Genomic DNA, 22,739 nt, shown 5'->3' on the forward strand with positions numbered 1-22,739 from the left:
TCCAACTTGAAACATTTATCAAAAGATATGCAATTCTCGTTGTTTAAGATTGCCGTAAAAACACGTATGTCACGCTCGATTAGTTGATAGCGTATTGGCAGAGAGTTGGATAATTTTAGCAGGGAGGAGTAGTCATTGTAACCAAAGCACCAACGAAGGCCATGGATATTGAGCTGTTCTAATTTCGGTAGATCAGAAATTTCAGGAAACCAAGCAGGGTATCCATATAGTAGAACCGACAAAACACATGCCTTGAATAAATTGAATTTAACTCAAGATGGGAGATTGAACGGAACACCGTGCTTCAAGTAATTGAACGATCGACGAGTTTTTACTATTTTTGTTTGAATATGAAGACTCCATTTCAACGTTTTGGATACCTCAATTCCCGGATCCGTAATATTATCAAGCGAAGGAATCTCGACATCACCAAGAAGTATATTATCCAATGCACTTCTACTTATATGTAAATAACCACTTTTAGCTGAATTAAAAGACAAATACTTACAATAAGCCCATAACCGCATTGCGCATAGATTATTTTGAGCACTATTTAAGCAGAGGTCGCCATGGCAGAGCAATTTCGTGTCCTCAGCGTAGCAGAAAACTTTTGATAGTTCGGGTACTTCGTGTACTTCAATGAAAATTAAAAAGAAAAGCGGTCCGAACAGGCTTCTCTGAGGAACACCACTAGTAACTGGAAGGCTCTCTGATAAAACACCATCTAATTTAACACATCACGAAATCTTCGTCAAAAACAAAATGAATAAACCAAAAATGAAATTGTTCAACGTTTCAGTCATAATTCAGATTTAGCTCATGCAGAAATGTGAGCAATTGCGTAACTGTAGAATGTGTTGCACGAATTCCTTGTTGTCTAGGATTCAGACGATCTTTAATCTTTGGATATGTGAACAGAAATAGAATTTTCTCTAGAACTAAAGATAACCTCGGGAGTATTGAAATAGGCCGATAATTTTCAACGTCCGCCCGAGGTCCTTTTTTGCGACTAGGGGTTACATGGGCACATTTCCAATTCTCCGGCCAAATTTTTGAACGAATAATATATGTGTAAACAAGATGGACGAATGGTGCTAATGTATGTGCCGCTTTACTTAAAATAGTCGGTGGTATACCATCAAAAGCAGGAATCGAGCCACTAGGAACCCTTGAAAGATAATTTTGAATTTCGTCAAGGCTGAACTGAACATCAAATAACTTGATCTCATTGCCGCACACAAAGTCAGTTAATCTTAATTCAGTTTTCGGTTGAAAAACTAATTGATTAAATTTGTTGAACAGATTTGCTTTCACTGAGACTTCAAAAGACATCTCATTTCAATTTTGTAGAACGTTTGTTAGGGAAGAAACTTCTACCATTTAAAATTTTCAACATAGCAAAGGTTTCATTTGTATTAAACTTCTGTACACTGTTCAACAAGACCTAGTTGTCCATGTCAGTAAGAATCATTAGCTCCTTTTCGAGGCATTCTTCTGTATTTTTCTGATGTTTTCGAGCTCTATTTAGTTTATGTAAACAATGAATTGTCTGCGACGAATAAGAGAATGGAGCTTCGAAGCGCTTTGTCCGTTTTCTGTTAAGACTTTGATTGACAGCACAAAATAAATTACGATAGAACGTTGATAGAAAATCAGGATTCAAGTTTTGACATTCCTGAGCGAAAGATCGTGAGAGTGTTAGATGCGAAGAAAAGTCAGCCTCTTTAAAAGAGCTGATCGTATAAGCGTGCCCACTTGCATATTGGTAATCTAGGTAAACATTTTAAAAGAATGGGACAATGATCTGAGCACAATCGCTCTACAATATTGTAGTCCCAATTGTCGGGATGGGAGCAAAAGATTAGATCCAAAATGTTTCCAAGCTCATGAGTAGGCAAATCAATAATTGGTGCGAGCAATAAATCGTTGCATAAAAATTCTAACAGGTTTTGCTCGTCAGATTGAGGCGACTCCCAACGTACTTTGGGAAAGTTAAAATCACCAAGTAGAATCCACTGGACATCTTTGCGTTGATCACAGCTTAGACTTGCCTCCACATCGCCAAAAATACTTCGCAATTGTCTTCTGTAACACCAGATTTGACATAAAACAGCAATCCTCGTGGAGGTAAATATGCAAGTATAATGCAGAGAGTAAGAATCAGGTTACTTAAGACAAGAACACAAAATCGCTCACACTTTGAATAATAAGTTATGCTAAAAGTACCCAAGAAAGCGTTACTCATTGCTACTAGGAGTCCACCATCATGATCGGCCGTTCGATCTGATTGCAGAACAACTGTATAAGGGTGACCTGCGAAAACTCCATTATCACCGACCGAATCATCAAGCCATGTTTCTGTCAGACAGACAACAGTGGTTGAAACAAAACTTAAGAGCTGGCAGAAAATTAGTCTTCTCTCAATCGATAAAATGCTCTATACGTTAAGAAGAACTATCGAAATTTGAGAGGAGAATTTTGTCTGTAGTCAATTCTGTTGTTGTACACGACCACGACGAATTTTGTATATGTTCGCAGGATTTTGACTTTCAAGTTGACGTTTCTGCAATCGCAAATTGTACTGCTGCACTCTCGCAGCTTTAGTTAAGTCAGTTAACACATATACACAATCGAAATTCTCACAGTCCCTCAATGCTACTGACTTACGCGGAAACTGATTTCGTTTCATCATTTCTTTAAACTTGAGAAGCAATAAATGATTTACAGCATCACGTTGTGGTTTTCCAATCCATTTACATTGAAAACCAAATGACACAAGAGATACATCAATTTGAATTGCAACTTTTTCTACAATATCGTAGCCAGCACAATTCTCAGATGACTTTGTCCCTTTTACGAATAAATTTAATAAATTTAATCTTTTTGCATCTTTACGTGATTGCTCTAGCTGAATTTCAGCAAACAATGTTGCTCGAGTCTGCTGCTCATTTTTCAAGGAATTCGTAACCGCTTCAGAGTACGATTTTGAATGTTTCAATTGATTAGAAGCACAACAAAAGCCGCAAGTGAAAGGTTGAGAGCAGTCAAAATTAGCGGGCACCAAAATTTTTGTATGTACAGGACAGTTCGTATTCGTGCATGCTGTGAATTTTCAACTAGATCAGCGCTGGTTGAACTGATATTGTTACGTGTTCGCGGAGGCATTAAGATGTTATTTAATAAATAGCCTATGGAACCAATACTTGCTCCGGCGGCTGAAGTAGATAAAAAGACTGGTAGTGTCTATGGAACCAATACTGGCACCAACGACGCAGAAAAGATACAGCAACATAAAAGTGCCCGTCAAGCTAGGAACGACGGGTCTTTGGAATATAATCCTGTGGAACCAATGCTGGCATCGGCTGATATGTTTTGTTCAAGTCCCTAGCTCAATTCGATCTGAAAATACACAGTTTGTAAATTTGTCCAGAGTCTATCTAATAAATTTATCACAACATTTAGTACAGACCAATTCAGTACATTTTTTTAAATAACAGACCAATTCAGTACATTTTTTGGCAAAAAATTTGCAAATGCTGCCCTAAATCGCACCGACTTTCAACAAAAGTCAGGTCAAAAATATTACATAACAATATGCTGAAAAGCAGTGACATCCGATGGTTTTTCAAATAAAAGAAGTCTTTTTTTTCAATTCATGCGTTTTTTCTTGAGTTCTCACAAACTTTTCATAAATCATGCCCTTCAACGATTCTATATGATCTTTGATAACTTTAGTTTTTTATTAAATTTATTAAATTAAAACATATCTTACTATCTTACTGCAAGCACAAGAGATCAAAAAAAAAATTGAAAAAATACATTACAAAAAAAACATTTCAACCTGTAAAAATTGAGGTGAATAGTAATATACAACAATTTGAAATTGCAATTAGAGCTTATCAATTTTAAAAAATCTGAAAAGTTATGGTAATGTGATATGACATGTTGTCGATCCTTATTTTGTATCAAAATTATTATCATAATAGACCAACGCATAAAAACTTGGGCTAGTTGAAAATTTTTCTTTGACATTTGTTGGAATAAACAAGCAAATTTGAACATAAATGTTCAAAACAGCCGTCTATTAGCTAAAACCAAGAAAAAAAACACAATACAAAATAGATGAAATTAAGCAATAAGAGGTCTATATTGAGCAAAAAACGTTAAATTCAGCTCGAAGAATGGAAAAAATATAGACCACTTATATGTATCTCTATGTTAGATTGGATTTTTTATGCATCTCACAATTTTTGCGTAAAAAATTTTGGCAATTTAAAATATAAAAGTGAAAATATTTATATTTTTTTGAGCTCATGATAAAACTAATATGGAATAAAATTGGCAAAACAGATATTTCACAATATTGATGGGGTATTGAAACCCTCGAATATTAAAAAAAACACGCTTATTTCACCAACAAATGTTTGTTTTCTTCACAAGTAGAGCACGGTTAGATTAATTGCTGCTGTAAAAAAATCTGATAACTTACAGAATTATTCAATGAAATAGAATCACAAATAACGAACAATTAGTTTTGCAAACAAAACGGCTATTTTTTGAGTATGCGTAGCACAGTTGAACGATTTATAATGAAATTAGGATTTCCATTTCTTTTATATATATATATATATATATATATATATATATATATATATTTATTTATTTATTTTTTTACATGTATATATGTATACACACACACACACACACACACACATATATATATATATATATAAATATATATATATATATATATATATATATATATATATATATATATATATATTATATATATATATATATATATATATATATATATATATATAGGCAGAAGCAGATTTTATGTCATGTATATAGTGTAATTCTAGCAATTGAATGATTTCTATTTGATAATCAGTTGGAAGATTGCAACTTTCTTGCTTCTTTTTCCTGATTTCAGGTTTCTTTCGGGTAAAATCCTCTTCACCCCCTTTCAATTTAGTACATCTTGAGCAAATAATGGAACCAAATAATGGCAAAGTTGAATTAATTCATTTGTATTTGCAGGATCTGAACTTGTAAACGTTTAAAGATTGACAAAAGATAGCGTCTCAAAAGATGGAAAAAATCTTCATAAATTTTGGGGCAAATTTTTCAGTGCTCATTTTAGTATCCTACAAAAATTCCTAAACGTCCGACTGTTTCTTGATTCACGATTTTTAGAAAAAAAAACATTTTATATTCATATGAATTGTTGCAGGAAACCTGAACACAGTGATCACAAAACTAGCTAATAGTATTTATAAACAGACTAAAAAAGAAGGAACACTATAATTACTCTATTGAATGTTAGGTTGATTCAGTTGTATAAAAACTTGAAGAATTCTTCAGTGTATTTAAGGTAGTGCAGCTACAAGGTTTCTCTTGATTGCAAATGTGGTCACCGGTAGCTCAAAAGGAACTTGAACGCATAAGAACAATGTTTCTAGTAACTCTTAGTGACTCTTGAGTCCTAATATATCCATTCACGTAAAATACATGGATGATAATAATTTAATTGATGAACATTTATGAGATACCTCCCTCAACGGTAGCTTTGACAATCAGTATCGTGAATTATAGAATTTACGTTCTGCAGAAGAGAATAATCCGATGTTTGGCATATCTATTTTTGTCCATTAAAAAGAATGATGGAGAATGAGAGAGGTTCTCTACTCGAAAGGTTTTAGTGCTTTTATTCAGTGCATTTAACAGTTTAAAGTCGTTCATTCTGCTCCACAATACTAATGATTTGATTTTTTTTAACTGTTATCACTATAATTAAACATGAATGAGTTGACTATGTTTTCAAACAAGTTTTATCGTGCTGATTGGCAAAGTTATTATAAGAAGAGAATCAAACATACAAAGATATAGACGGGAAAATTATTTTCTGTCTGTTTTTCTGCGACCCAATCAGTCAATTATAACCAACCCAACTAGGCTGAACAACAAAACACAAACTGTTTCTGGCTTTTTTAATGCTCAAATTAAAAAACAGCAGGATCGGAATCTGTGCATTGACAAAAAACAGAATTGACAATTCTTGAGTCAGTTAGTCTGGTGTGAAATTTTTACTGATTCGGGTGGCTCCAAAGGAAATTGAAACAATTTCAAACACAAAATTTGCAAATAAATTGAGTCTGGGTAGTCAAAACATTACCTGTTGCTGATGTTGATTAATGCATGCACGCCTTGTCGAGAAATTGGCTCACATTTTGCATTCAACGCTGTATTCAACGCAGCAGAGAGAAGCAGCAAAAATTAAAGCAAGTTTTTGTTCTGAAAAGTTAACCAGTTAATCAGAACAGTTGACAAAATTAGCTTCGTATTAACCAAAGTGCCTGTGCGACAGTAAAAACTGTATAATAAGCAAATAGTTGCTATTTTATTAAAAGGCATAATCTAATTTTGAAAAAAAAGAAGCTGCTAATAGTTGCCGATTCTGGTAAAAAATAAATTCACAAAGAATTCAAGAAAAACGGCTCAAGAGAGAAACCCTTATGCTAAAGCAGTCTGTTGTTTAACGGGAAAAACAAATTTATCATTGTTTTAGAAGTCCCATTTGGAGACCACCGTTAACGCAAAAATAATCACAGCAAATTAATTTCTAAAAACTAAGAAATTTCAAATTCTTGCACAATGCAAAACGCAAAACAATAACACATTTCTAATCATCACTTTGCGATGAGAGCTGTCCCCCGTACCGTCTCCTGTACACTGGAAAAATCGGATCATAATTGAGAATGCTTAACAACAATGTCGCTATAAATAACCGAACTGGAGTTCTGTATTTCGTTAAACAACCGAGCTTGCATATATTGGCCTTGAAGCAATTTCACTGCTTAAAACTTACCCCAATTCTTTGACCCCAAGTTCAGCTGAAACCTTTTAATCGAAAATAGAAACAAAGCGTATAAAAGACTTCAACTTCATGGAATTCAGACTGGTGCAGGTGTAATCATTTTTTGCCAACAAAGCATGCAACATTTTGCGACTGCACCGTTTTTTGACTGGATAAATTTTCCAAATCGCTTTGGAAGTGAGATCGATATTGGGGAAACTGTTTTTTCTTGTCCACTCATTTTTTGGCGCAGGAACAAATTGCTATTTTTTAACCCACTGTTATGCGTTCTAAACAGGCACAAGTAGTATAAGATAATGACGTGCATGACTACTAGGGGGTAGTCGACCCTCTCATTTTTGGCCGAAAATTCAAAATTTCGAAAATTCTTAGAATCGATCCCCATTCAAAGGGAGGGTATAAATATTCATATTTGAGATAAATTTATAATTTTTTCGGCTTTTTGACCTTTGGTTATATGTGGACGACAAAGTTCAAATTCCTTCTGTCGTATTCAGACAACTACATGTATGGTATTCAGTTCACTATCAATACAGCGTAGTATTATATTCCGTAAGCTATTGTTTAATTGTACACATACTATGAGCTGTTTTGTTTGCTTGCAGCTGCTACGCGGGTCAGATTCCTTTAAGAGCTTTGATTACCGCCACTATTATACAAAAGATTGAGTAGAACACTGAAATTATAACTAATTAATTCGTCAGAACTAGACATTTTGGGGGGGGTCTATGAAGGTCTTTGAAGGTCTTTGCGGTAGTTGATTACATTCTTTGTACTGTTTTTGCAGAACCCCTGGTGGGGACTCGATAATGTCTAGACTCGTAAAACTGAGGAATGCGATAACTAAATGTTTTTATTTTTATTATACATTTTTGCTGTTTAATTTTGGTTCAATTTTATCAGCTTTCATTCGAACCCAATTTTATCAAAAAATCACTTGACTTTCCGTCTTAAAAATAAAATTAATCCTTCTGTAACTGATTTACAGTATTATTTGCATTACAATGGACAACAATAATACGGATCTTATCCCTGCCAACAAGGAAAACGTACGTATTCTGAAACCAATAGTGGTGGTTAACGGAAGGGAGGCGCCCTTGAATGGAAAATCTACAGCTGATCAGAACCAACCGGGTGAGAATTTTTAAAAAGATATATTGTTACATCTCAGTGATATGCTAGTATTGTTCAATTTATCATTAGCAGTTGACTCAAATAGTAAAGTTATTGAATATTTAAAGGTAAAAACTAGTTGGTAACTAGATATATAGCGTTTATTCATTTTGATTTGTGTATTTTAGATTCGAAGGGATCCTCTGACGTTTACGCCAGCACACAAATCACTGTCTCGAGTCAATATTGGTCTATGGAAAACAGCTCTCAATTGAAAGTTGTCACGTCTGGTTCGCTACTGAAGCCTCGTTTCAAGTACCTATGGAAAGTAAGATATTATCGTTATTACAATTTATCTGTTTTTTGTTTTGTGATACCGCTCCAGCAGCTCTATTGGTTCTATAGACAACAAAAAACATTGCTATAGTTTGGATTTGATAACAATAACTAAACTTAAGCTTCTTCTAAATGGTCACTTCATATCAGTGACTATTTATAGGGCAACGGTGCTAGTCACGACAGTGTACAGGAGAATGTGCGGGTTATGAGAGCCCCACTATCGCTGCCAAACCCAAACGCTACACAATTTCAAGATCAATGCACTGAGTGTATTCGAAAGGAGTATGTAACAAAAATGAGTCAACAATTTAGGATTTATTATAACGCAGGTGCCTTGAAATTGAAAACGGCCAAAGATGTAGCTCACAAAAACTCCATAGAGTGTCAGCGGTTGCGAAACGATGCTAAGAAATACTACGAGGCTGCGGCAAGGAAGTTTGAGAAAACACTCGAGTTAAAGCGGAAAAACAAAGAGATCGAAGGAGCGGTTGTGCCTGCCTATCGGAAGGCGGCTGTTTGGGCTCGCGTTGCTCTGAAAAATCGAAAACACAACAAACAGATCTAATACTTATTCAACTGTTGCTTTCAATTTGTTTTTCAAGTGTAAGCGATATTGAGATTCTGATCTTAAACCTTTGGTTATCTACCTTGTTTTGGTTGTAAATCCTGACTCTCTAACAAAGCAGAAAACCAAAAAGTCGCTTCTACTGGAGTTTTAATTAAGGACGAATTGACTAAGGAATAGAATTTTGAATATAAGAGGAAGGAAAAAAAGACTTGTTCGTTTTAGTTGATACCGTAGATATCTTGGCGAAATTTTATCGAGTTGTAACATCCTCCAATAAATTGTGTTGATGAAAAAACTTTTATTCATAGCTAATCTACCTCATTGGTACCTAATCAATTTTTGACTTTGAATAACAAGAGGTAATAACTAAAAAGAACTTGTGTATTGATACCTAAGCTACCCAAGCGGTACCTAATCGAGTTTCGACTTTAAATAACAAGAGGTAATAACTAAAAAGAACTTGTGTATTGATACCTAAGCTACCCAAGCGGTACCTAATCGAGTGCTGACTTTGAATAACAAGAGGTAATAACCAAAAAGAACTTGTGTATTGATACCTAAGCTACACAGGCGGCACCTAATCGAGTTTTGACTTTGAATAATAAGAGGTAATAACTTAAAATAACTTGTGTATTGGATCCTAAGCTAGCTGCTGGTTACATAACCGAGTTTTAACTTGTAAATATCAAGAGTATAGGTAAAAAAAATAACTTATGTATTAGATCCTAAGCTACCTGCTGGTTACATAACCGAGTTTTAACTGGTAAATATCAAGAGTATTGGTGAAAAATAACTTATGTATTGGACCCTAAGCTACCTGCTGGTTACATAACCGAGTTTCAACTTTTACATATCAAGAGTATTGGTGACAATTTTGTGGCCGAACAAAGCAGGGTGCAAAATGGAGAGCAAAAAGGATTGCAAAGCGGAGAGCAAGGTGGAGAGCAACGAGGAGAGAAAGTTGGGAGCTGAGTGCAGAAAAGGAAAAATTCAGTTAGTGCTTTTGAATTGTACACACTTTTGACCGGTTTTTTGGGTTTTTTATTTCAAAACTCTCCTTTTTGTCTTATGGTATTTTATTTCATTTTTAACTTCTGATGTTGCTCACCTTTATATTTTTGTTTGTTGATTAATTCTATATATATATTGGGAATTAATTTTAATATCTTGTCTGGAGTACCAAGTCTTGAGATAAACAGTCTGCAGAATAGCAGGAACTGTACTCGCTTGACGCCAGTAAACTCCTTGCCTTCTTAACTTTGGCAACGCCAATGATTGAGAAGCGGACCTTAATGGTTTAGAGAAACCCTATTGCGAAAATTGGACGGAACCAGTTCACAAACTTCAAACACACACCGCTATTCACAAACACTCACTGAGCTCACTTAGACACTTAGATCAGCTGTAGGGTAGATTTGACAGATTGCAACAATCAACTCAGATGATCTACAGAGGTAACTATGAACATGTTCCTAATTTTTCTAGACAGATCGGAGTTTTGTTCGGCGATAAACATCGGTTATTTTTTTCATTTCCATCTGATGGCGCGGAAGCTTTTTAAACACTTATACTATGGAATGAAGGTATTGAGGACAAAAATGACTTAGATACAAACTGATCAACTGCTTGCGCGGGAGGCTTTAAAAGACTTATACTATGGATTGAAGGTACTGAGGACAAAAAATGACTTAGATATAAATTGATCAACTGCTTATGTGGGAGGCTTTAAAAGACTTATACTATGGATTGAAGGTACTGCGGACAAAAAAGACTTAGTTATTAATTGATCAGCTGTTTTTGTAAGAGCTTTTAGAAGACCTATACTATGGACTGAAGGTACTGAGGATAAAAATGACTTAGTTAACAATTGATCAGCTGCTTTTGTAGAAACTTTTAAAAGACTTATACAATGGATTGAAGGTACTGAGGGCAAAAATGACTTAGTTAATAACTGATCAACTAGTATTGTAGGAGCGTTTAAAAGATTTATACTATGGACTGAAGGTACTGAGAATAAAAATGACTTAGTTAACAATTGATCAGCTGCTTTTGTAGAAACTTTTAAAAGACTTATACAATGGATTGAAGGTACTGAGGGCAAAAATGACTTAGTTAATAACTGATCAACTAGTATTGTAGGAGCGTTTAAAAGATTTATACTATGGACTGAAGGTACTGAGAATAAGAATGACTTAGTTAATAATTGATCAGCTGCTTATGTAGAAGCTTTTAAAAGACTTATATAATTGATTGAAGGTACTGCGGGCAAAAATGACATAATTAATAACTAACCAACTAGTATTGTAGGAGCTTTTAAAAGACTTATACTATGGATTGAAGGTACTGAGGACAAAACTGACTTAGATATAAATTGATCAACTGCTTATGTAGGAGGCTTTAAAAGACATATACTATGGATTGAAGGTACTGAGGACAAAAAAGACCTAGTTATTATTTGATCAGCTGTTTTTGTAGGAGCTTTTAAAAGGCTTATACTATGGATTGAAGGTATTGAGGATAAAATGACTTAGTTAATAATTGATCAGCTGCTTATATGGGAGTTTTTAAAAGACATATACTATGGATTGAAGGTACTGAGGATAAAAAAGACTTAGATATAAATTGATCAACTGCTTATATGGGAGCTTCTAAAAGACTTATACTATGGATTGAAGGTAGTGAGGACAAAAATGACTTGGATAGAAATTGATCAACTGCTTATATGGGAGCTTTTAAAAGACTTATACTATAGATTGAAGGTAGTGATGATAAAATTGTCTTAGATATAAATTGATCAGCTACTAGTATGGAAGCTTTTAAAAGACTTATACTATGAATTGAAGGTACTGAGGACAAAAATGACATAGATATAAATTGATCAACTGCTTATATGGGAGCTTTTAAAAGACATATACTATGGATTGAAGGTACTGAGGATAAAAATGACTCAGATATAAATTGATGATCTACTAGTATGGAAGCTTTTAAAAGACTTTTACTATGGATTGAAGGTAGTGAGGATGAAAATGACTTACATATAATTTGATCAACTGCTTACATGGGAGCTTTTAAAAGACATATACTATGGATTGAAGGTACTGAGGATAAAAATGACTTAGATATAAATTGATCAATTGCTTATATGGGAGCTTCTAAAAGACCTATACTATGGATTGAAGGTAGTGAAGACAAAAATGACTTAGATATAAATTGATCAATTGCTTATATGGGAGCTTTGAAAAGACTTATACTATGGATTGAAGGTAGTGAGGATAAAAATGTCTTAGATATAAATTAATCAGCTACTAGTATGGAAGCTTTTAAAAGACTTATACTATGAATTGAAGGTACTGAGGACAAAAATGACTTAGATATAAATTGATCAACTGCTTATAGGGGAGCTGGTGAAAGCATATACTATGGATTGAAGGTACTGAGGATAAAAATGTCTTAGATATAAATTGATCAGCTACTAGTATGGGAGCTTCTAATAGACTTATACTATGGATTGAAGGTACTGAGGACAAAAATGACCTAGATATAAATTGATCAGCAACTAGTATGGGAGCTTTTAAAAGACTTATACATTGGATTGAAGGTACTGAGGGCAAAAATGACTGAGATATTAAATGATCAACTGCCTATGCGGGACCTTTAAAAGACTTATACAGTACAATATTTCTTTAACTGGAGTTGAAAAGATTTCTTATTTCCATCAAACGGGAAAAAACAAAACACAAGTCACAAAAACTAAAGCAAAGTTCTTTCACAGAAGTTAATTGTCGTCACTATCAGAGTCAATTTGTACTGCTCTCCATTTCTTTATTCTATCTTCTTTGATAGATTCTTTGTCTGATATCAGCTCCAGCGTTCGTTTTGCGCACTTTTTCATACTTTTTGAGGGTCCGGGATCGTTGATGGGTTGCTCTTCTGTTGAAGAGTTAGTAGAAACCTGAATGGTGGATACGGGTCTTAGGTCTAGCAGACTAGGCGACGAACCTGATTCAGCAGCCTGATCGTCTATAAAGGAACATCTTTCAATTTCGTCCTCAATCACTTGTTGAGTCTGATTTGCAAAATCTGCAATGTCCGCTTCAGAGCGTGGTGGCCAAATGGTAGAGTTGTGATCTTGTCGTTTAAAATATACCGCTTGTCATCGTATCCCGAGAGTGACTTCTTATTGCACACAACTGTCATTAGTTGGTGTTTGCTCGAAGCAATTCTGGTGTTGATAAGTCGAACAGTTGCTCCTCCTGTGAGAACCTGTTTGTATAATTCATGTGTCATCATGCGCCTGGCGTCTTGCGTCACACATTTCGCCGACTGCTTTGCAAGACCTAAAATAGACGTTCGTGCATTCTAGTTTTTGTTTTTCACTTTTTTTCTTTCGTTTTTTCTTGGAAATCTAATCCTAGGTCTCTTTTTCTTACTTTTTATCCGGTTTTTCTTTACTCATTCTGCTTTTTGTTGTTTTTTTTGGCTTTTTTAGGTTTGAAAAAAACGTTGACTAACCATCTGCCAGTTTGATGGAATACAACTTCGGCTTCAACCCCACAAACTCAGAAATCATCTTGCCTCCCGTCTCATCTTTAAATTTTAGTGTCACCCTTTCGTAGCTTTGATCGTACATCTCGTGATTAGTTGGAAAGTTTGAGAAATCGAAAAGGTCCTTCAGTGTGGTCTTCCGCTTCAAGTCTGCGAAGAAGTCGTTTGAGAAAATTTCATAAACAAACGAGTCCGTGTCCGAGTACAGTAGTTTACAATTGAAGTGTTTCTTCATTGTATTGTAGTGGAAGTCGTACAGGAATTTCTTCGAAAGATCTAAGATGCAAGCACCAACGATAGTTGGCCTGTCCCATTCTATTTCAGTCTGGTTCAAGCTTATTGTTGCAAAGTTCTCATCAATAATTTTGAACGACTTCATCTGTGGAGCGCTGGTCCATTTCATTGTCTGCTCTTCACTGCGAGCCAGTTTTACTTTTATGCGATTGCGTTTCCCCTCGCACGTTTTCCCGAATGCGCTGTTCACCATTAGCTTGTAGAAGTTTTCCTCGAACTCGTTTTTGGCCTGTTTTTGCTTCTGAATGTTCAACTTTACATATGGCGCTAACCATTTTGACTGATTAAAAGCAAGTGATCGATATAGTTTTTCCACTTTTAACCCCAACTGAACGTAGAGCTTCAATGTTTGATAGTGTAAAATGTAGTTCTTTTTGGGGAACAGGGTCTGGATCAATTTGTTACTCGAAGGCGGCGCATTCATCTGCATATCATTCAAAAGCTCCTCCTGATAGTCACCCAACCAGCATGCGTCAACTTTCTGTTTTGTTGGGGCCAAGGGAAAATCTGAATGAAGATCATGAAGTTCATCTGTGTACGACAAATCCACTTCTAATACGTAGCCAATATCGCTATCGTCAGGTGTTTCCATCACGCTTTGGATGAACGCTTTTTGAATTTCTGGATCCCAGTTGCCGTCAGTGTACTCAAAATTGTTCAATGGCAATGGAAACTTTTCCATAACGCCCCCATACAAACTGTTTGCATCAATGATCACTATGAAGGTTGAGGGTGCTTTGGGGTTGAAATTTGGTAGATATTTGTTGTTCGCAACCGCCAGCCGCTTATCGTAAATCGAGCTTACGCCACCACGGATCAATCCTTCTACCATATCCAATTGTTCTCTCTCTTTTAGGAGTCTCAAAGGCGCCTTAGATAACTGTAACATAACATCACCAGAGACATTGGAAGCGGTATAGTACTGACAGCAATCCAGTCTGTATGTTTCGTAGCACACCTTGCGGAAGCAGAGCATAACTGCAGCTAGAAGGAACACATCAGTTTTGAGATATAAACTATAGTAATCTTCAATTGTTTCACATTGAAACTTCTCGAAAACTTCCAGCGCATGTTTGTACTCGTCTTTAGTAACGCTCACTTGATACTGTTGGAGACTATTCATCCACTTTTCTCGTGGTGGGAGTGTGGTCTCTTTCAGTTTAGTGAAATTATCAATGTAACAAAAGGGGAAAAATCCCTTCTGTTTCAGCATTTGCACTGAACTTTCTGGCCAATCCTTAAAATGATGTTCTGGCAAAGTGAACTCATCAGAGGGTAAGTTTTGTGCTAGAGAATCCAATGGCGAGGCCATGAAACGAAATGAGTCTAGTAGCCTGATATACTCATACACCGGTTTCATTACTCCATTCTTGTCCTGACGGTTGTAGACTAGAACCCCAATTTCCAGAGCTATATATTTCTCATCTGTATTTGGAACAATTGATACAGTAATTCGCATGCTGCTACCCTGGAGAACGAGAATTACATGGTGAAGATCGTAGTTTGAGAGATTGTGTGCGAATAGTGGAGTATAGTTGAGAAACCTCCTGTTGATGTTACAAGTGTTATGCGCCCATCCGAGGAATTCTCCAGTGAAGTGACAATGATCTAGAACTGTCGGGTTATTGAAACTGTGTTCCAATGGTTCTTCACATATCCAACAATTGGCGGCATCTTCTTTCGCGATGAGAAGCTGGCCAGAGAAATATTTGTGTTGTTGTTTAACGCTGTAAACTCGTTTTGTTATGGTTTCTAAAGACTGAACAAATTGTTCCATGACCTTTGAACCTGTCAAAAATTCAAAATGAAACGGTTCAGTTTGGTTCTGAGCAACAAACAACATTGCATAGCTGCACGGTTTATGTATTTCTATTGTTTTTGTTTCTGAGTTCGTTGGGTTGTTCCGACATCCTGAGACAGGTTCAATTATAGACTCCAAGTCAAAAAAGCCAACAATTGGAGCAGCAAACGGGACCGGAACTTTTGTAGACAAACGTTGTGTTTTTTGGCATTCGCACGATTGCTGGTTTGTTTTTCCAGCAAAGTTCTAAATGTTTTTCATATCGTTCTTTTGAGGTGCAAACATGAAAACAGTTTCTACAAATTTGATTATCTGTTCTAACTACTCGTTCCTTACTTTATGAATAAGAGATCGCAGGTTTCGGATTAAAACGTAGTGATGCACTTGACCGTCGCTAAGGAGAAGAAGGTCCATGTTGAATTCACAGTTCTGTTTTTTGGAAACTCGGAATGGCATCAGTCCGTTTTCAGCGTAGCTAAAATGTTCAATCTTATTTTTTGGTTTTTTATCTTTTTTTCCTCATTTGCTTTTGTTACATAATCTTCTTTTTAGTTTTAAAGTTTTTCGAAAAGAAAGATTTTTAACTTACCGGGATACGTTGACGCAGACCTTGTTTAATTCTTCAAAGCTAGTCATCTGGTGGAAGCCCATAGGCATGTCAAACACACCATCTGTTTGTTTTGCAAGCGGGTTGTCTGGTCCCTATGTTACAGGGCTGGTAATTCTGCGTGAAGGTGTACCAGGAGGAAGAAGTCGAGGGCCAAACTTCAAATGGTAGGCGGCAGTATAGCAATACAGAAAACAATTCTCGTCTTCTCGGTTTCTGATATTCAGTAGAGAGCATGTGCGCGCTAGTTTGCCTGGAATCGCTAAATATGACGATGCCCTTATCGGTTTAGCTTTTGCTAATCGGATTTCAATGTTGACAATTTGTTCGAGAGTCCAACCGCTACCATGGGAAGCGAAAGTGTTGAGCGCTAGGAGCATCTGTTCTACCATTGCGTGAAAGGTTTTATCTGCAAGACCACCAAAATCCACTCGTTCCATTTTTGATGCAACATGAATCGAAATTCTATCGGGCTGGCTTGATGACAGATCGTCATTGGTTTGGATGGGTTTCACGAGATTGATAACTGAGTTGAACTGAACTTTTTGTGAGTATTGCTGAACACTAATGTTAACAATGTTTTCAATCTCTTGGCGTTTTAGCTGCATAACGTGTAATAGGTCAACGTCTCTTGACCCGACGGTAATCTCATAGACTTTCAGTGTATCGCCGAAGGCGCGTTCGCTTGGTATGATGCCTGAGTCCTGTAGGTTGTTTACATCTACACTCCAAGCTGGTAGACCGTGGAAAGTGTTCATGTGCTCAAGATAATCAGCGTCACCTGGAAAACATTTTTTGACAGTATATGCAGTATCGTGGACTGGTCGCCTCATGCTGCACAGTCATGTGTCCTGTTAGGTCATACAGGCTTCTCGTGGTGAAACCACATTCAGTGCACTCGAATGAGTTTGCTTGAGGATAGATCTTATGCACTTCTTTCCGATGTCGACAAACGCTTCTTCTATTTGCCAGTAGTTTATGACAAATTTCGCATTTGGCTTGCCCCATCCCACAAAATTGATTCTTGCTGTAAGAGAGTAACGGTGAAAGGAACGATTAATTAAAAAGTTTAGAAGTGACCAAAATGTGTCAAGTTTGAATCAACTGAACGCAAAGTGAAAGGCAAATAGCAATGAGTAGTTTTTCAGTCCGAGGGACCCCGCTTTCAATAATTTGATTGACCAATCGGATTCAAGCAAGCTGTGTCTTTTGTGTTTTTGTCGAGGCGCCATCGCGTTACTGTGACGCAATACAACCTGGTAGCATTACTTGTTGTTTAAATAGCGCATTGGGGTCCAGGCAAAAATCTGAAAAATTTGTTTACAAGCCAGCAACACAAGTCTGAAGAACTTGAATTTGTTTACAAGCCATCAACGTTTTTGTCATAGTCGAACGATTTAGTTTGTTTTTCCAGGGGAGGGGGAATTTAGTTCTTTATGAAGGTGAAGTATTGGTTAGTGAGTCATCGACCTAACTAAAAAGAAATCGTGTATAACTGTTTACTTCAAATGTTTTATAAACGACAACAGTTGAATTTCATTGATATCGGGAATGAATGAAAAATTATCATTGAGAACATAATGAGCAATATAAATGCAATAATGTCCACACATTTGAGAGTCTGCACTTTGTAGGGGTTTATTTGAGTCACGTCTGTCTTCCATGAGGTCCACTATTATGCTATCAGTTGTGCTTTGTCGAAATCGGTCTGTTATGTGTTTATATGAATAAATGGTTAATGCCAGCGGGTCGGCAAAGTATGTTATTGGGTAGGCATATCTCTTTGCAAGCACAATCCAATGAGATCCAGGTGAAGAGGCTGGTGAAGCGTTAACGATAGCAAATGAGTTCGTTGGCATGTGCAAGGGCAAATTGTCAGCTGCATACACACCGTTGAAATTAAATATCAAATGACCGGATTGTAGAGTCAATTTGCACCGAACTTGAGTTCCACAGATAATGAAGAGTTTGTTAACTCGGGATGAATAAAATCATGTGTGGCTTCTTGAGTGCTGGTGAGATCAAACAACATAATGTAATGGTTAGGAAAATCAAATAGAGATAACCCGTGGCCATTTTCTACATAAGCTAGTGCAGCCATTGAGTTGTAGTATAGTCGTTTATTATCAGTTGTTGACATTGGCGTACCAGCTGTGGCGAACCCATTACGGTAAATTATTATCTCATTCAAATCAAACTTCTGGTATGAAAATGGATTGAGCGTATTAGTACCGATGAACGCATCGCTGCGGCACATGGCAACTATTAGTCTACGAATAGGTTCTTTTGTGAAAATATCCTCCTGCTTCCAGCTCTGTTGCCCAGCTGTTGCTAGAAAAACTTTCGAAATAAGTTCATTATAGCGGTACATTGCAGGTGTCTTGAGAAGTGTTTTCTCGATTGCACCAAGCACGATATCGGAGACTGTCATTTTTCGCACGAACAAACTTGCTTCATCGATTTTGATTTTATACTGTTTAGCCCCGTCTTCACTCACAATCGCAAAGTCATCCTGTGATCGTTGGAAAGAAATTCGCAGCGTTACTCCACTCGTTAGATGCTTCTCGCATGAAAAGAAATCGGTAGCTATTTTTCCATACAGTGTGAGCTGAGTAGATCTTCTAACAGTTTCTTGTCGAGCTGTGATTGTAGCGGCTGAGACGCCTGTTGGGTCTGCTTCATAATGATATCCTTGACATTTTAACCAGGTTTTTTTCGCATCCGGTCCTTGGGAAAATTCTGTTTCAATGAAACTTTTGTGTGCGTAGTGACCTTTGGCGGAAGAAATTTTGATGCCGTTTGCTGACACTGTGCAATCGGCGAAAAGGGAATGTAAGACATTATTGAATAGATGTGGCGTGTCACTGTTGTTGGCATCTCCCGTGTGAAGCGTAAATCGTTTCCATTATTTCGAACAACTCGAAATTTGATTTCCAGATAAATTTTCTCTAGGTCGATGAAGTTATTTCTGTCACCGACTATTTCAAACTCTAACGAAGATCCAGTGGGCGAGTACAAAGGTCCTGTTTTTTGCTCGAACGATTGATCAAATGTTACAAGAAGGGGAGGTTTCTCATACAAGTCCAATGAGCTATGTGTTGCCTTTGTGGGAATAACAATGTTAGTACGCATTTTTCACTTTTGAGAAGAAATCTGATCGACTCCTTTGTGGCTTCGTTTTTCGCGAAATGATCTTTTTCTTTGGTGGAGACTGCTTTTTGTATGCTTTCTTCTTCGACCTCCTCCGATAGATTGCTTTTCGTCCTCGTTGAAGTGCTCCTCCGATTTGGTTTCTCGCTGTTTTTGCAACTGTACTTTTCAGAGCTTGCTTCGCTGCTTTCTTTTTTGTTGCAAATTCTATTAACTCTGGTGCACCTTGGACTAGCAATTCTTTTCCAATTGTTTTTGCTGCTGGCCAAATAAGTCGTCAGGCTAGGGGTAATGCAACACGACCAATGCCAGCAGCTAATGCGCCGAATCCACTTCCTCTTTGTCTATAATGTCCTGCGAAATGGGGCATTGAATTGGATGCTTGATTATTATAATAGGCTTCCATCAGTTAGCTTGTTCTCTGGAATTTGAGACTTATAACAACTTTACCAATTCCAGTGAAAGGGATCAATTTCCCAGTTTCACTTCTCAGCTCAACTTTGATGCTCTGGATATTGTTTGAAAGTAAACGATTGTAGTCCAAGTTTGTATAGGTTTTATGGTGAATGGGTGCTACTGTGTTGAGGCTACCGTTTCTCAGACGTCTCCCCGATTCAATGATTTTGAGAATGGGTGCACGTGAGTCACCCACATGTTGATACTCAATAATATCAAGGTACACAAAAATAAGCTGTAACCCACATGTTATATCAACAGGGAAAATATCAAAATGTCTGTTAGGAGTGTTCGGGGTCCCATTTTCGAAGTTTGTCTTGTAACCAATGTGAACAAAACCATTGTGTGCAAGCTCCGGTGTCCCCTTGAAACCAAGAATGCTGGGAATTTGGGAATTTCATCGTCTTGAAACGACAATCCTTCATTTTCCCCAAATGTTAACACAAGCTTTTGCGTTATCATGTCAAACTTTCGATCGAACTGTTTTAGTTTTGCAATGCGAACAATCTCCGAGACTAGATCTTCCCAGCTGTTGTAAATACCAGTCCGCATTTTTCTGAGTTGTCCTGATCGATTACTCGACTCATTTGGATTGGTCATTGAATTCTTGTAAACAACTATTTCTCCAGAGTTTACGTTGTTGATGTTTGATGGAAAAGATAGAGATGTCAATGCTACTTGCCATTCTCCCTGTAAGTGTATCGGTTGTGATAATTGGTTCCGAAATGATGCCATAGTATTTTCATTAAAAACGTCCATTGATGCATTTGATAACAAGTCAATTGTAAACTCATTGCTGTTAGAAATCATTGCTCCTCTCCAGTGTTTAACGCATCAACTTGTACTAATTCCGGTTCGTAAAACTTCCCTAGGATTTTAACGTTGTTTGCGTCAATCAGGTTGTAGGTAGGTGGACTTGTTGTAGCCAATCTTAGTACTGTGAAAACTTCGTCTGTATTATTCTGAGTGTAACCTTTTCTGAAGGTATCGTCTGGTTTCACTATTCGTACCAGGTTCCCCTCTTCGAATCGTGGTTCATATTTATTGTTGTCCAAAGCAATCAAAATCAAAAATGGTTCATGTTTTTTGAATACATTATTTGAAGCTAACTTTGTAACGCGGTTAACACGACTGTTTATGATATTTACGAAATTGGGAAGCTCCTTTATAAAGTTCCAAGTCCATTTTTCTTCCAAGTATCTGTATAAAAAGTTTTTAAGTGATCGAATATTTCTTTCCGCAAACGCAGATTTGGTTTCGTTTTCGGTTGTATACAAATGAATCTTTTTGTTTACACAGAATGTTTTGAACTCGCCCTTGAATTCGGTGCCTTTGTCTGTCCACACTTTCTCTGGTTGTTTTGTCTTTATCATTTGTTTGAAGGCTTCAACGCAATCCTTTGAATACATCGTTCTGAGAGGTTGAACACGTAAATAGCGTGATAAAACGTCAACTGCAATCAATAGGTATTTGACCCCATTGTTGTGCTTGGCTATTTTGTCCATATAGGCTACATCCATGGACCAGATTTCGTTTATTCTGCAAGCAACTACCTTCAATTGTGGAAAACTTTTCCGGAATTGACGATATTTAGTGTGTGAGTTCTTCGATTAAAGGAATATTACAATTTTTTTGTTGGGAAAGCCGCTTTCCTCTTTTATGTTAGCAACACTTCCAAATGCTGCTTTTCCTTTCGTGTAAACTTTATTTAGTTTTTTGATTTTCGCTGAATGGAGTTTTCCAGCCTGTTGGCGTTTTAATTTCTTCTTCTGCGTCTACGAAGCCTTTCTCATCAAAGCTAGCAGTCTCTGTTTTTTCTGCTCTCTCGATAGCAGGTTTCTGTTCACAAGCTGCTCCATCTGGAAACTGACGTAGTTTTCGCTCTTTCGGAAATTTTATGAACTTCTTTGCATAAGTATTACAAGTGAGATGTGGTGCAAGGTTCAAATAATTCAATACTTGATAATCGTCAGGCAAAAGTTTTGATGATGTTTGTTGTAATGCGTAGAGGAAAATTGATGCTGGAATGTCCGTGTTCCTTCCATTAATCAGGATTTTACCTTCAAAGTCCAGTGAAATGTTGCGTGATCAGTTGATTTTCTTCAAAATTATTTTTGCTTTTCCAAATTTGCCTTAATCGAGAAAATCTATATCATCGATCACACTCTGACTGATTTCATCAAACTCTTTTCGTTTAGTGTCGTCTGGGATACTTTGTTGCTTTTCTTTTTCATCGGAAACCATGACGTCATCTGTTTGTTGCTCTGTGTTCTGCTGTATGACCGCTTCTGGCGGCTCTTGTTTTGAAGTTCTCTGTAGAAGCGAGAGTTGTTTCGACTTGTTTCTTGTTAGTGGATTGTTTAATATTTGCGACTTGGGGTTGTTCAGTTGTAAACATGTTGCGAGGAATAAGCACAAATTCCTAAGTTGGAATTTTTCTGTAGATACTCTAGACAAGGTCTGGCAATTAGTTGAATCAGAGAATGCCCTCTCGTTGTCTGGAATAACTTACTTCTTTCCAGCGCACTGAAATATTTTTCAGAAAGTTGTCGTAGTTGAGATTCAAATTGCTGTAGTTCTTTCTTGTTGATTGGGACAACACCAGAGATCACGTTTATTACACAATCGCTTAGGAACCAAATGAATTCAATATCTTGGGCTAGAAAAATTCTCTTGCTTTTCGATTTGGGGTTGCTGTTCACGCACCAGCGCTTCAGCATAAGCAAATGTCTCTTTTTCATTCGTAATTGGTGTAATAACAGCTTCCTCCGAAGGAATATAGAATACTGATGGTTCGGGACCAATGAGTTGTGAAGAAAATCGTCAGCCTTGACTTGTTTTAGGATCCAGGTCATTGATTAAATGTCCATAGAGTTGAGCTGTTGCTTATTTGTATGCGTCCTTGAGTAATTGGAAACAGTTTAACTGTTTTCCGATGTATTCTATTTGCTGAATGTCACGCAATGATTTGAATAAAACTATATGA

At 36.7% G+C, this 22,739-nt stretch overlaps 1 protein-coding gene across 1 annotated transcript; it reads right to left on the minus strand.

Moving 5' to 3' along the window:
- Positions 1–12,953: 12,953 nt before the first annotated feature.
- On the minus strand, positions 12,954–16,197 carry LOC142346241 (uncharacterized). The gene is made up of 4 exons (XM_075398756.1): positions 16,130–16,197; positions 15,877–16,015; positions 13,413–15,498; positions 12,954–13,237 (listed from the first exon to the last, which is right to left on the minus strand). Exons 1-4 carry the CDS (start codon positions 16,195–16,197, stop codon positions 12,954–12,956), a joined length of 2,577 nt encoding a protein of 858 aa, XP_075254871.1.
- Between the last annotated feature and the right edge of the window lie 6,542 nt (positions 16,198–22,739).

This window comes from Convolutriloba macropyga, chromosome 9 (genome assembly GCF_964194025.1).
Source record: "Convolutriloba macropyga chromosome 9, txConMacr16.3, whole genome shotgun sequence".
In the NCBI taxonomy this organism is placed as follows: domain Eukaryota; kingdom Metazoa; phylum Xenacoelomorpha; order Acoela; family Convolutidae; genus Convolutriloba; species Convolutriloba macropyga.

Bases quoted from the DNA above. Each gene is read 5' to 3' on its own strand.
- LOC142346241 (XM_075398756.1), bottom strand. From the start codon at position 16,197: ATGCCTATGGGCTTCCACCAGATGACTAGCTTTGAAGAATTAAACAAG. The intron at 15,499-15,876 runs GTAAGGAACGAG...CAATTTGTTCAG, and splicing joins TGCGATCTCTTATTCATAAA to TCTTTAGAAACCATAACAAA. The intron at 13,238-13,412 runs GTTAGTCAACGT...CGTCTATTTTAG, and splicing joins TTCCATCAAACTGGCAGATG to GTCTTGCAAAGCAGTCGGCG.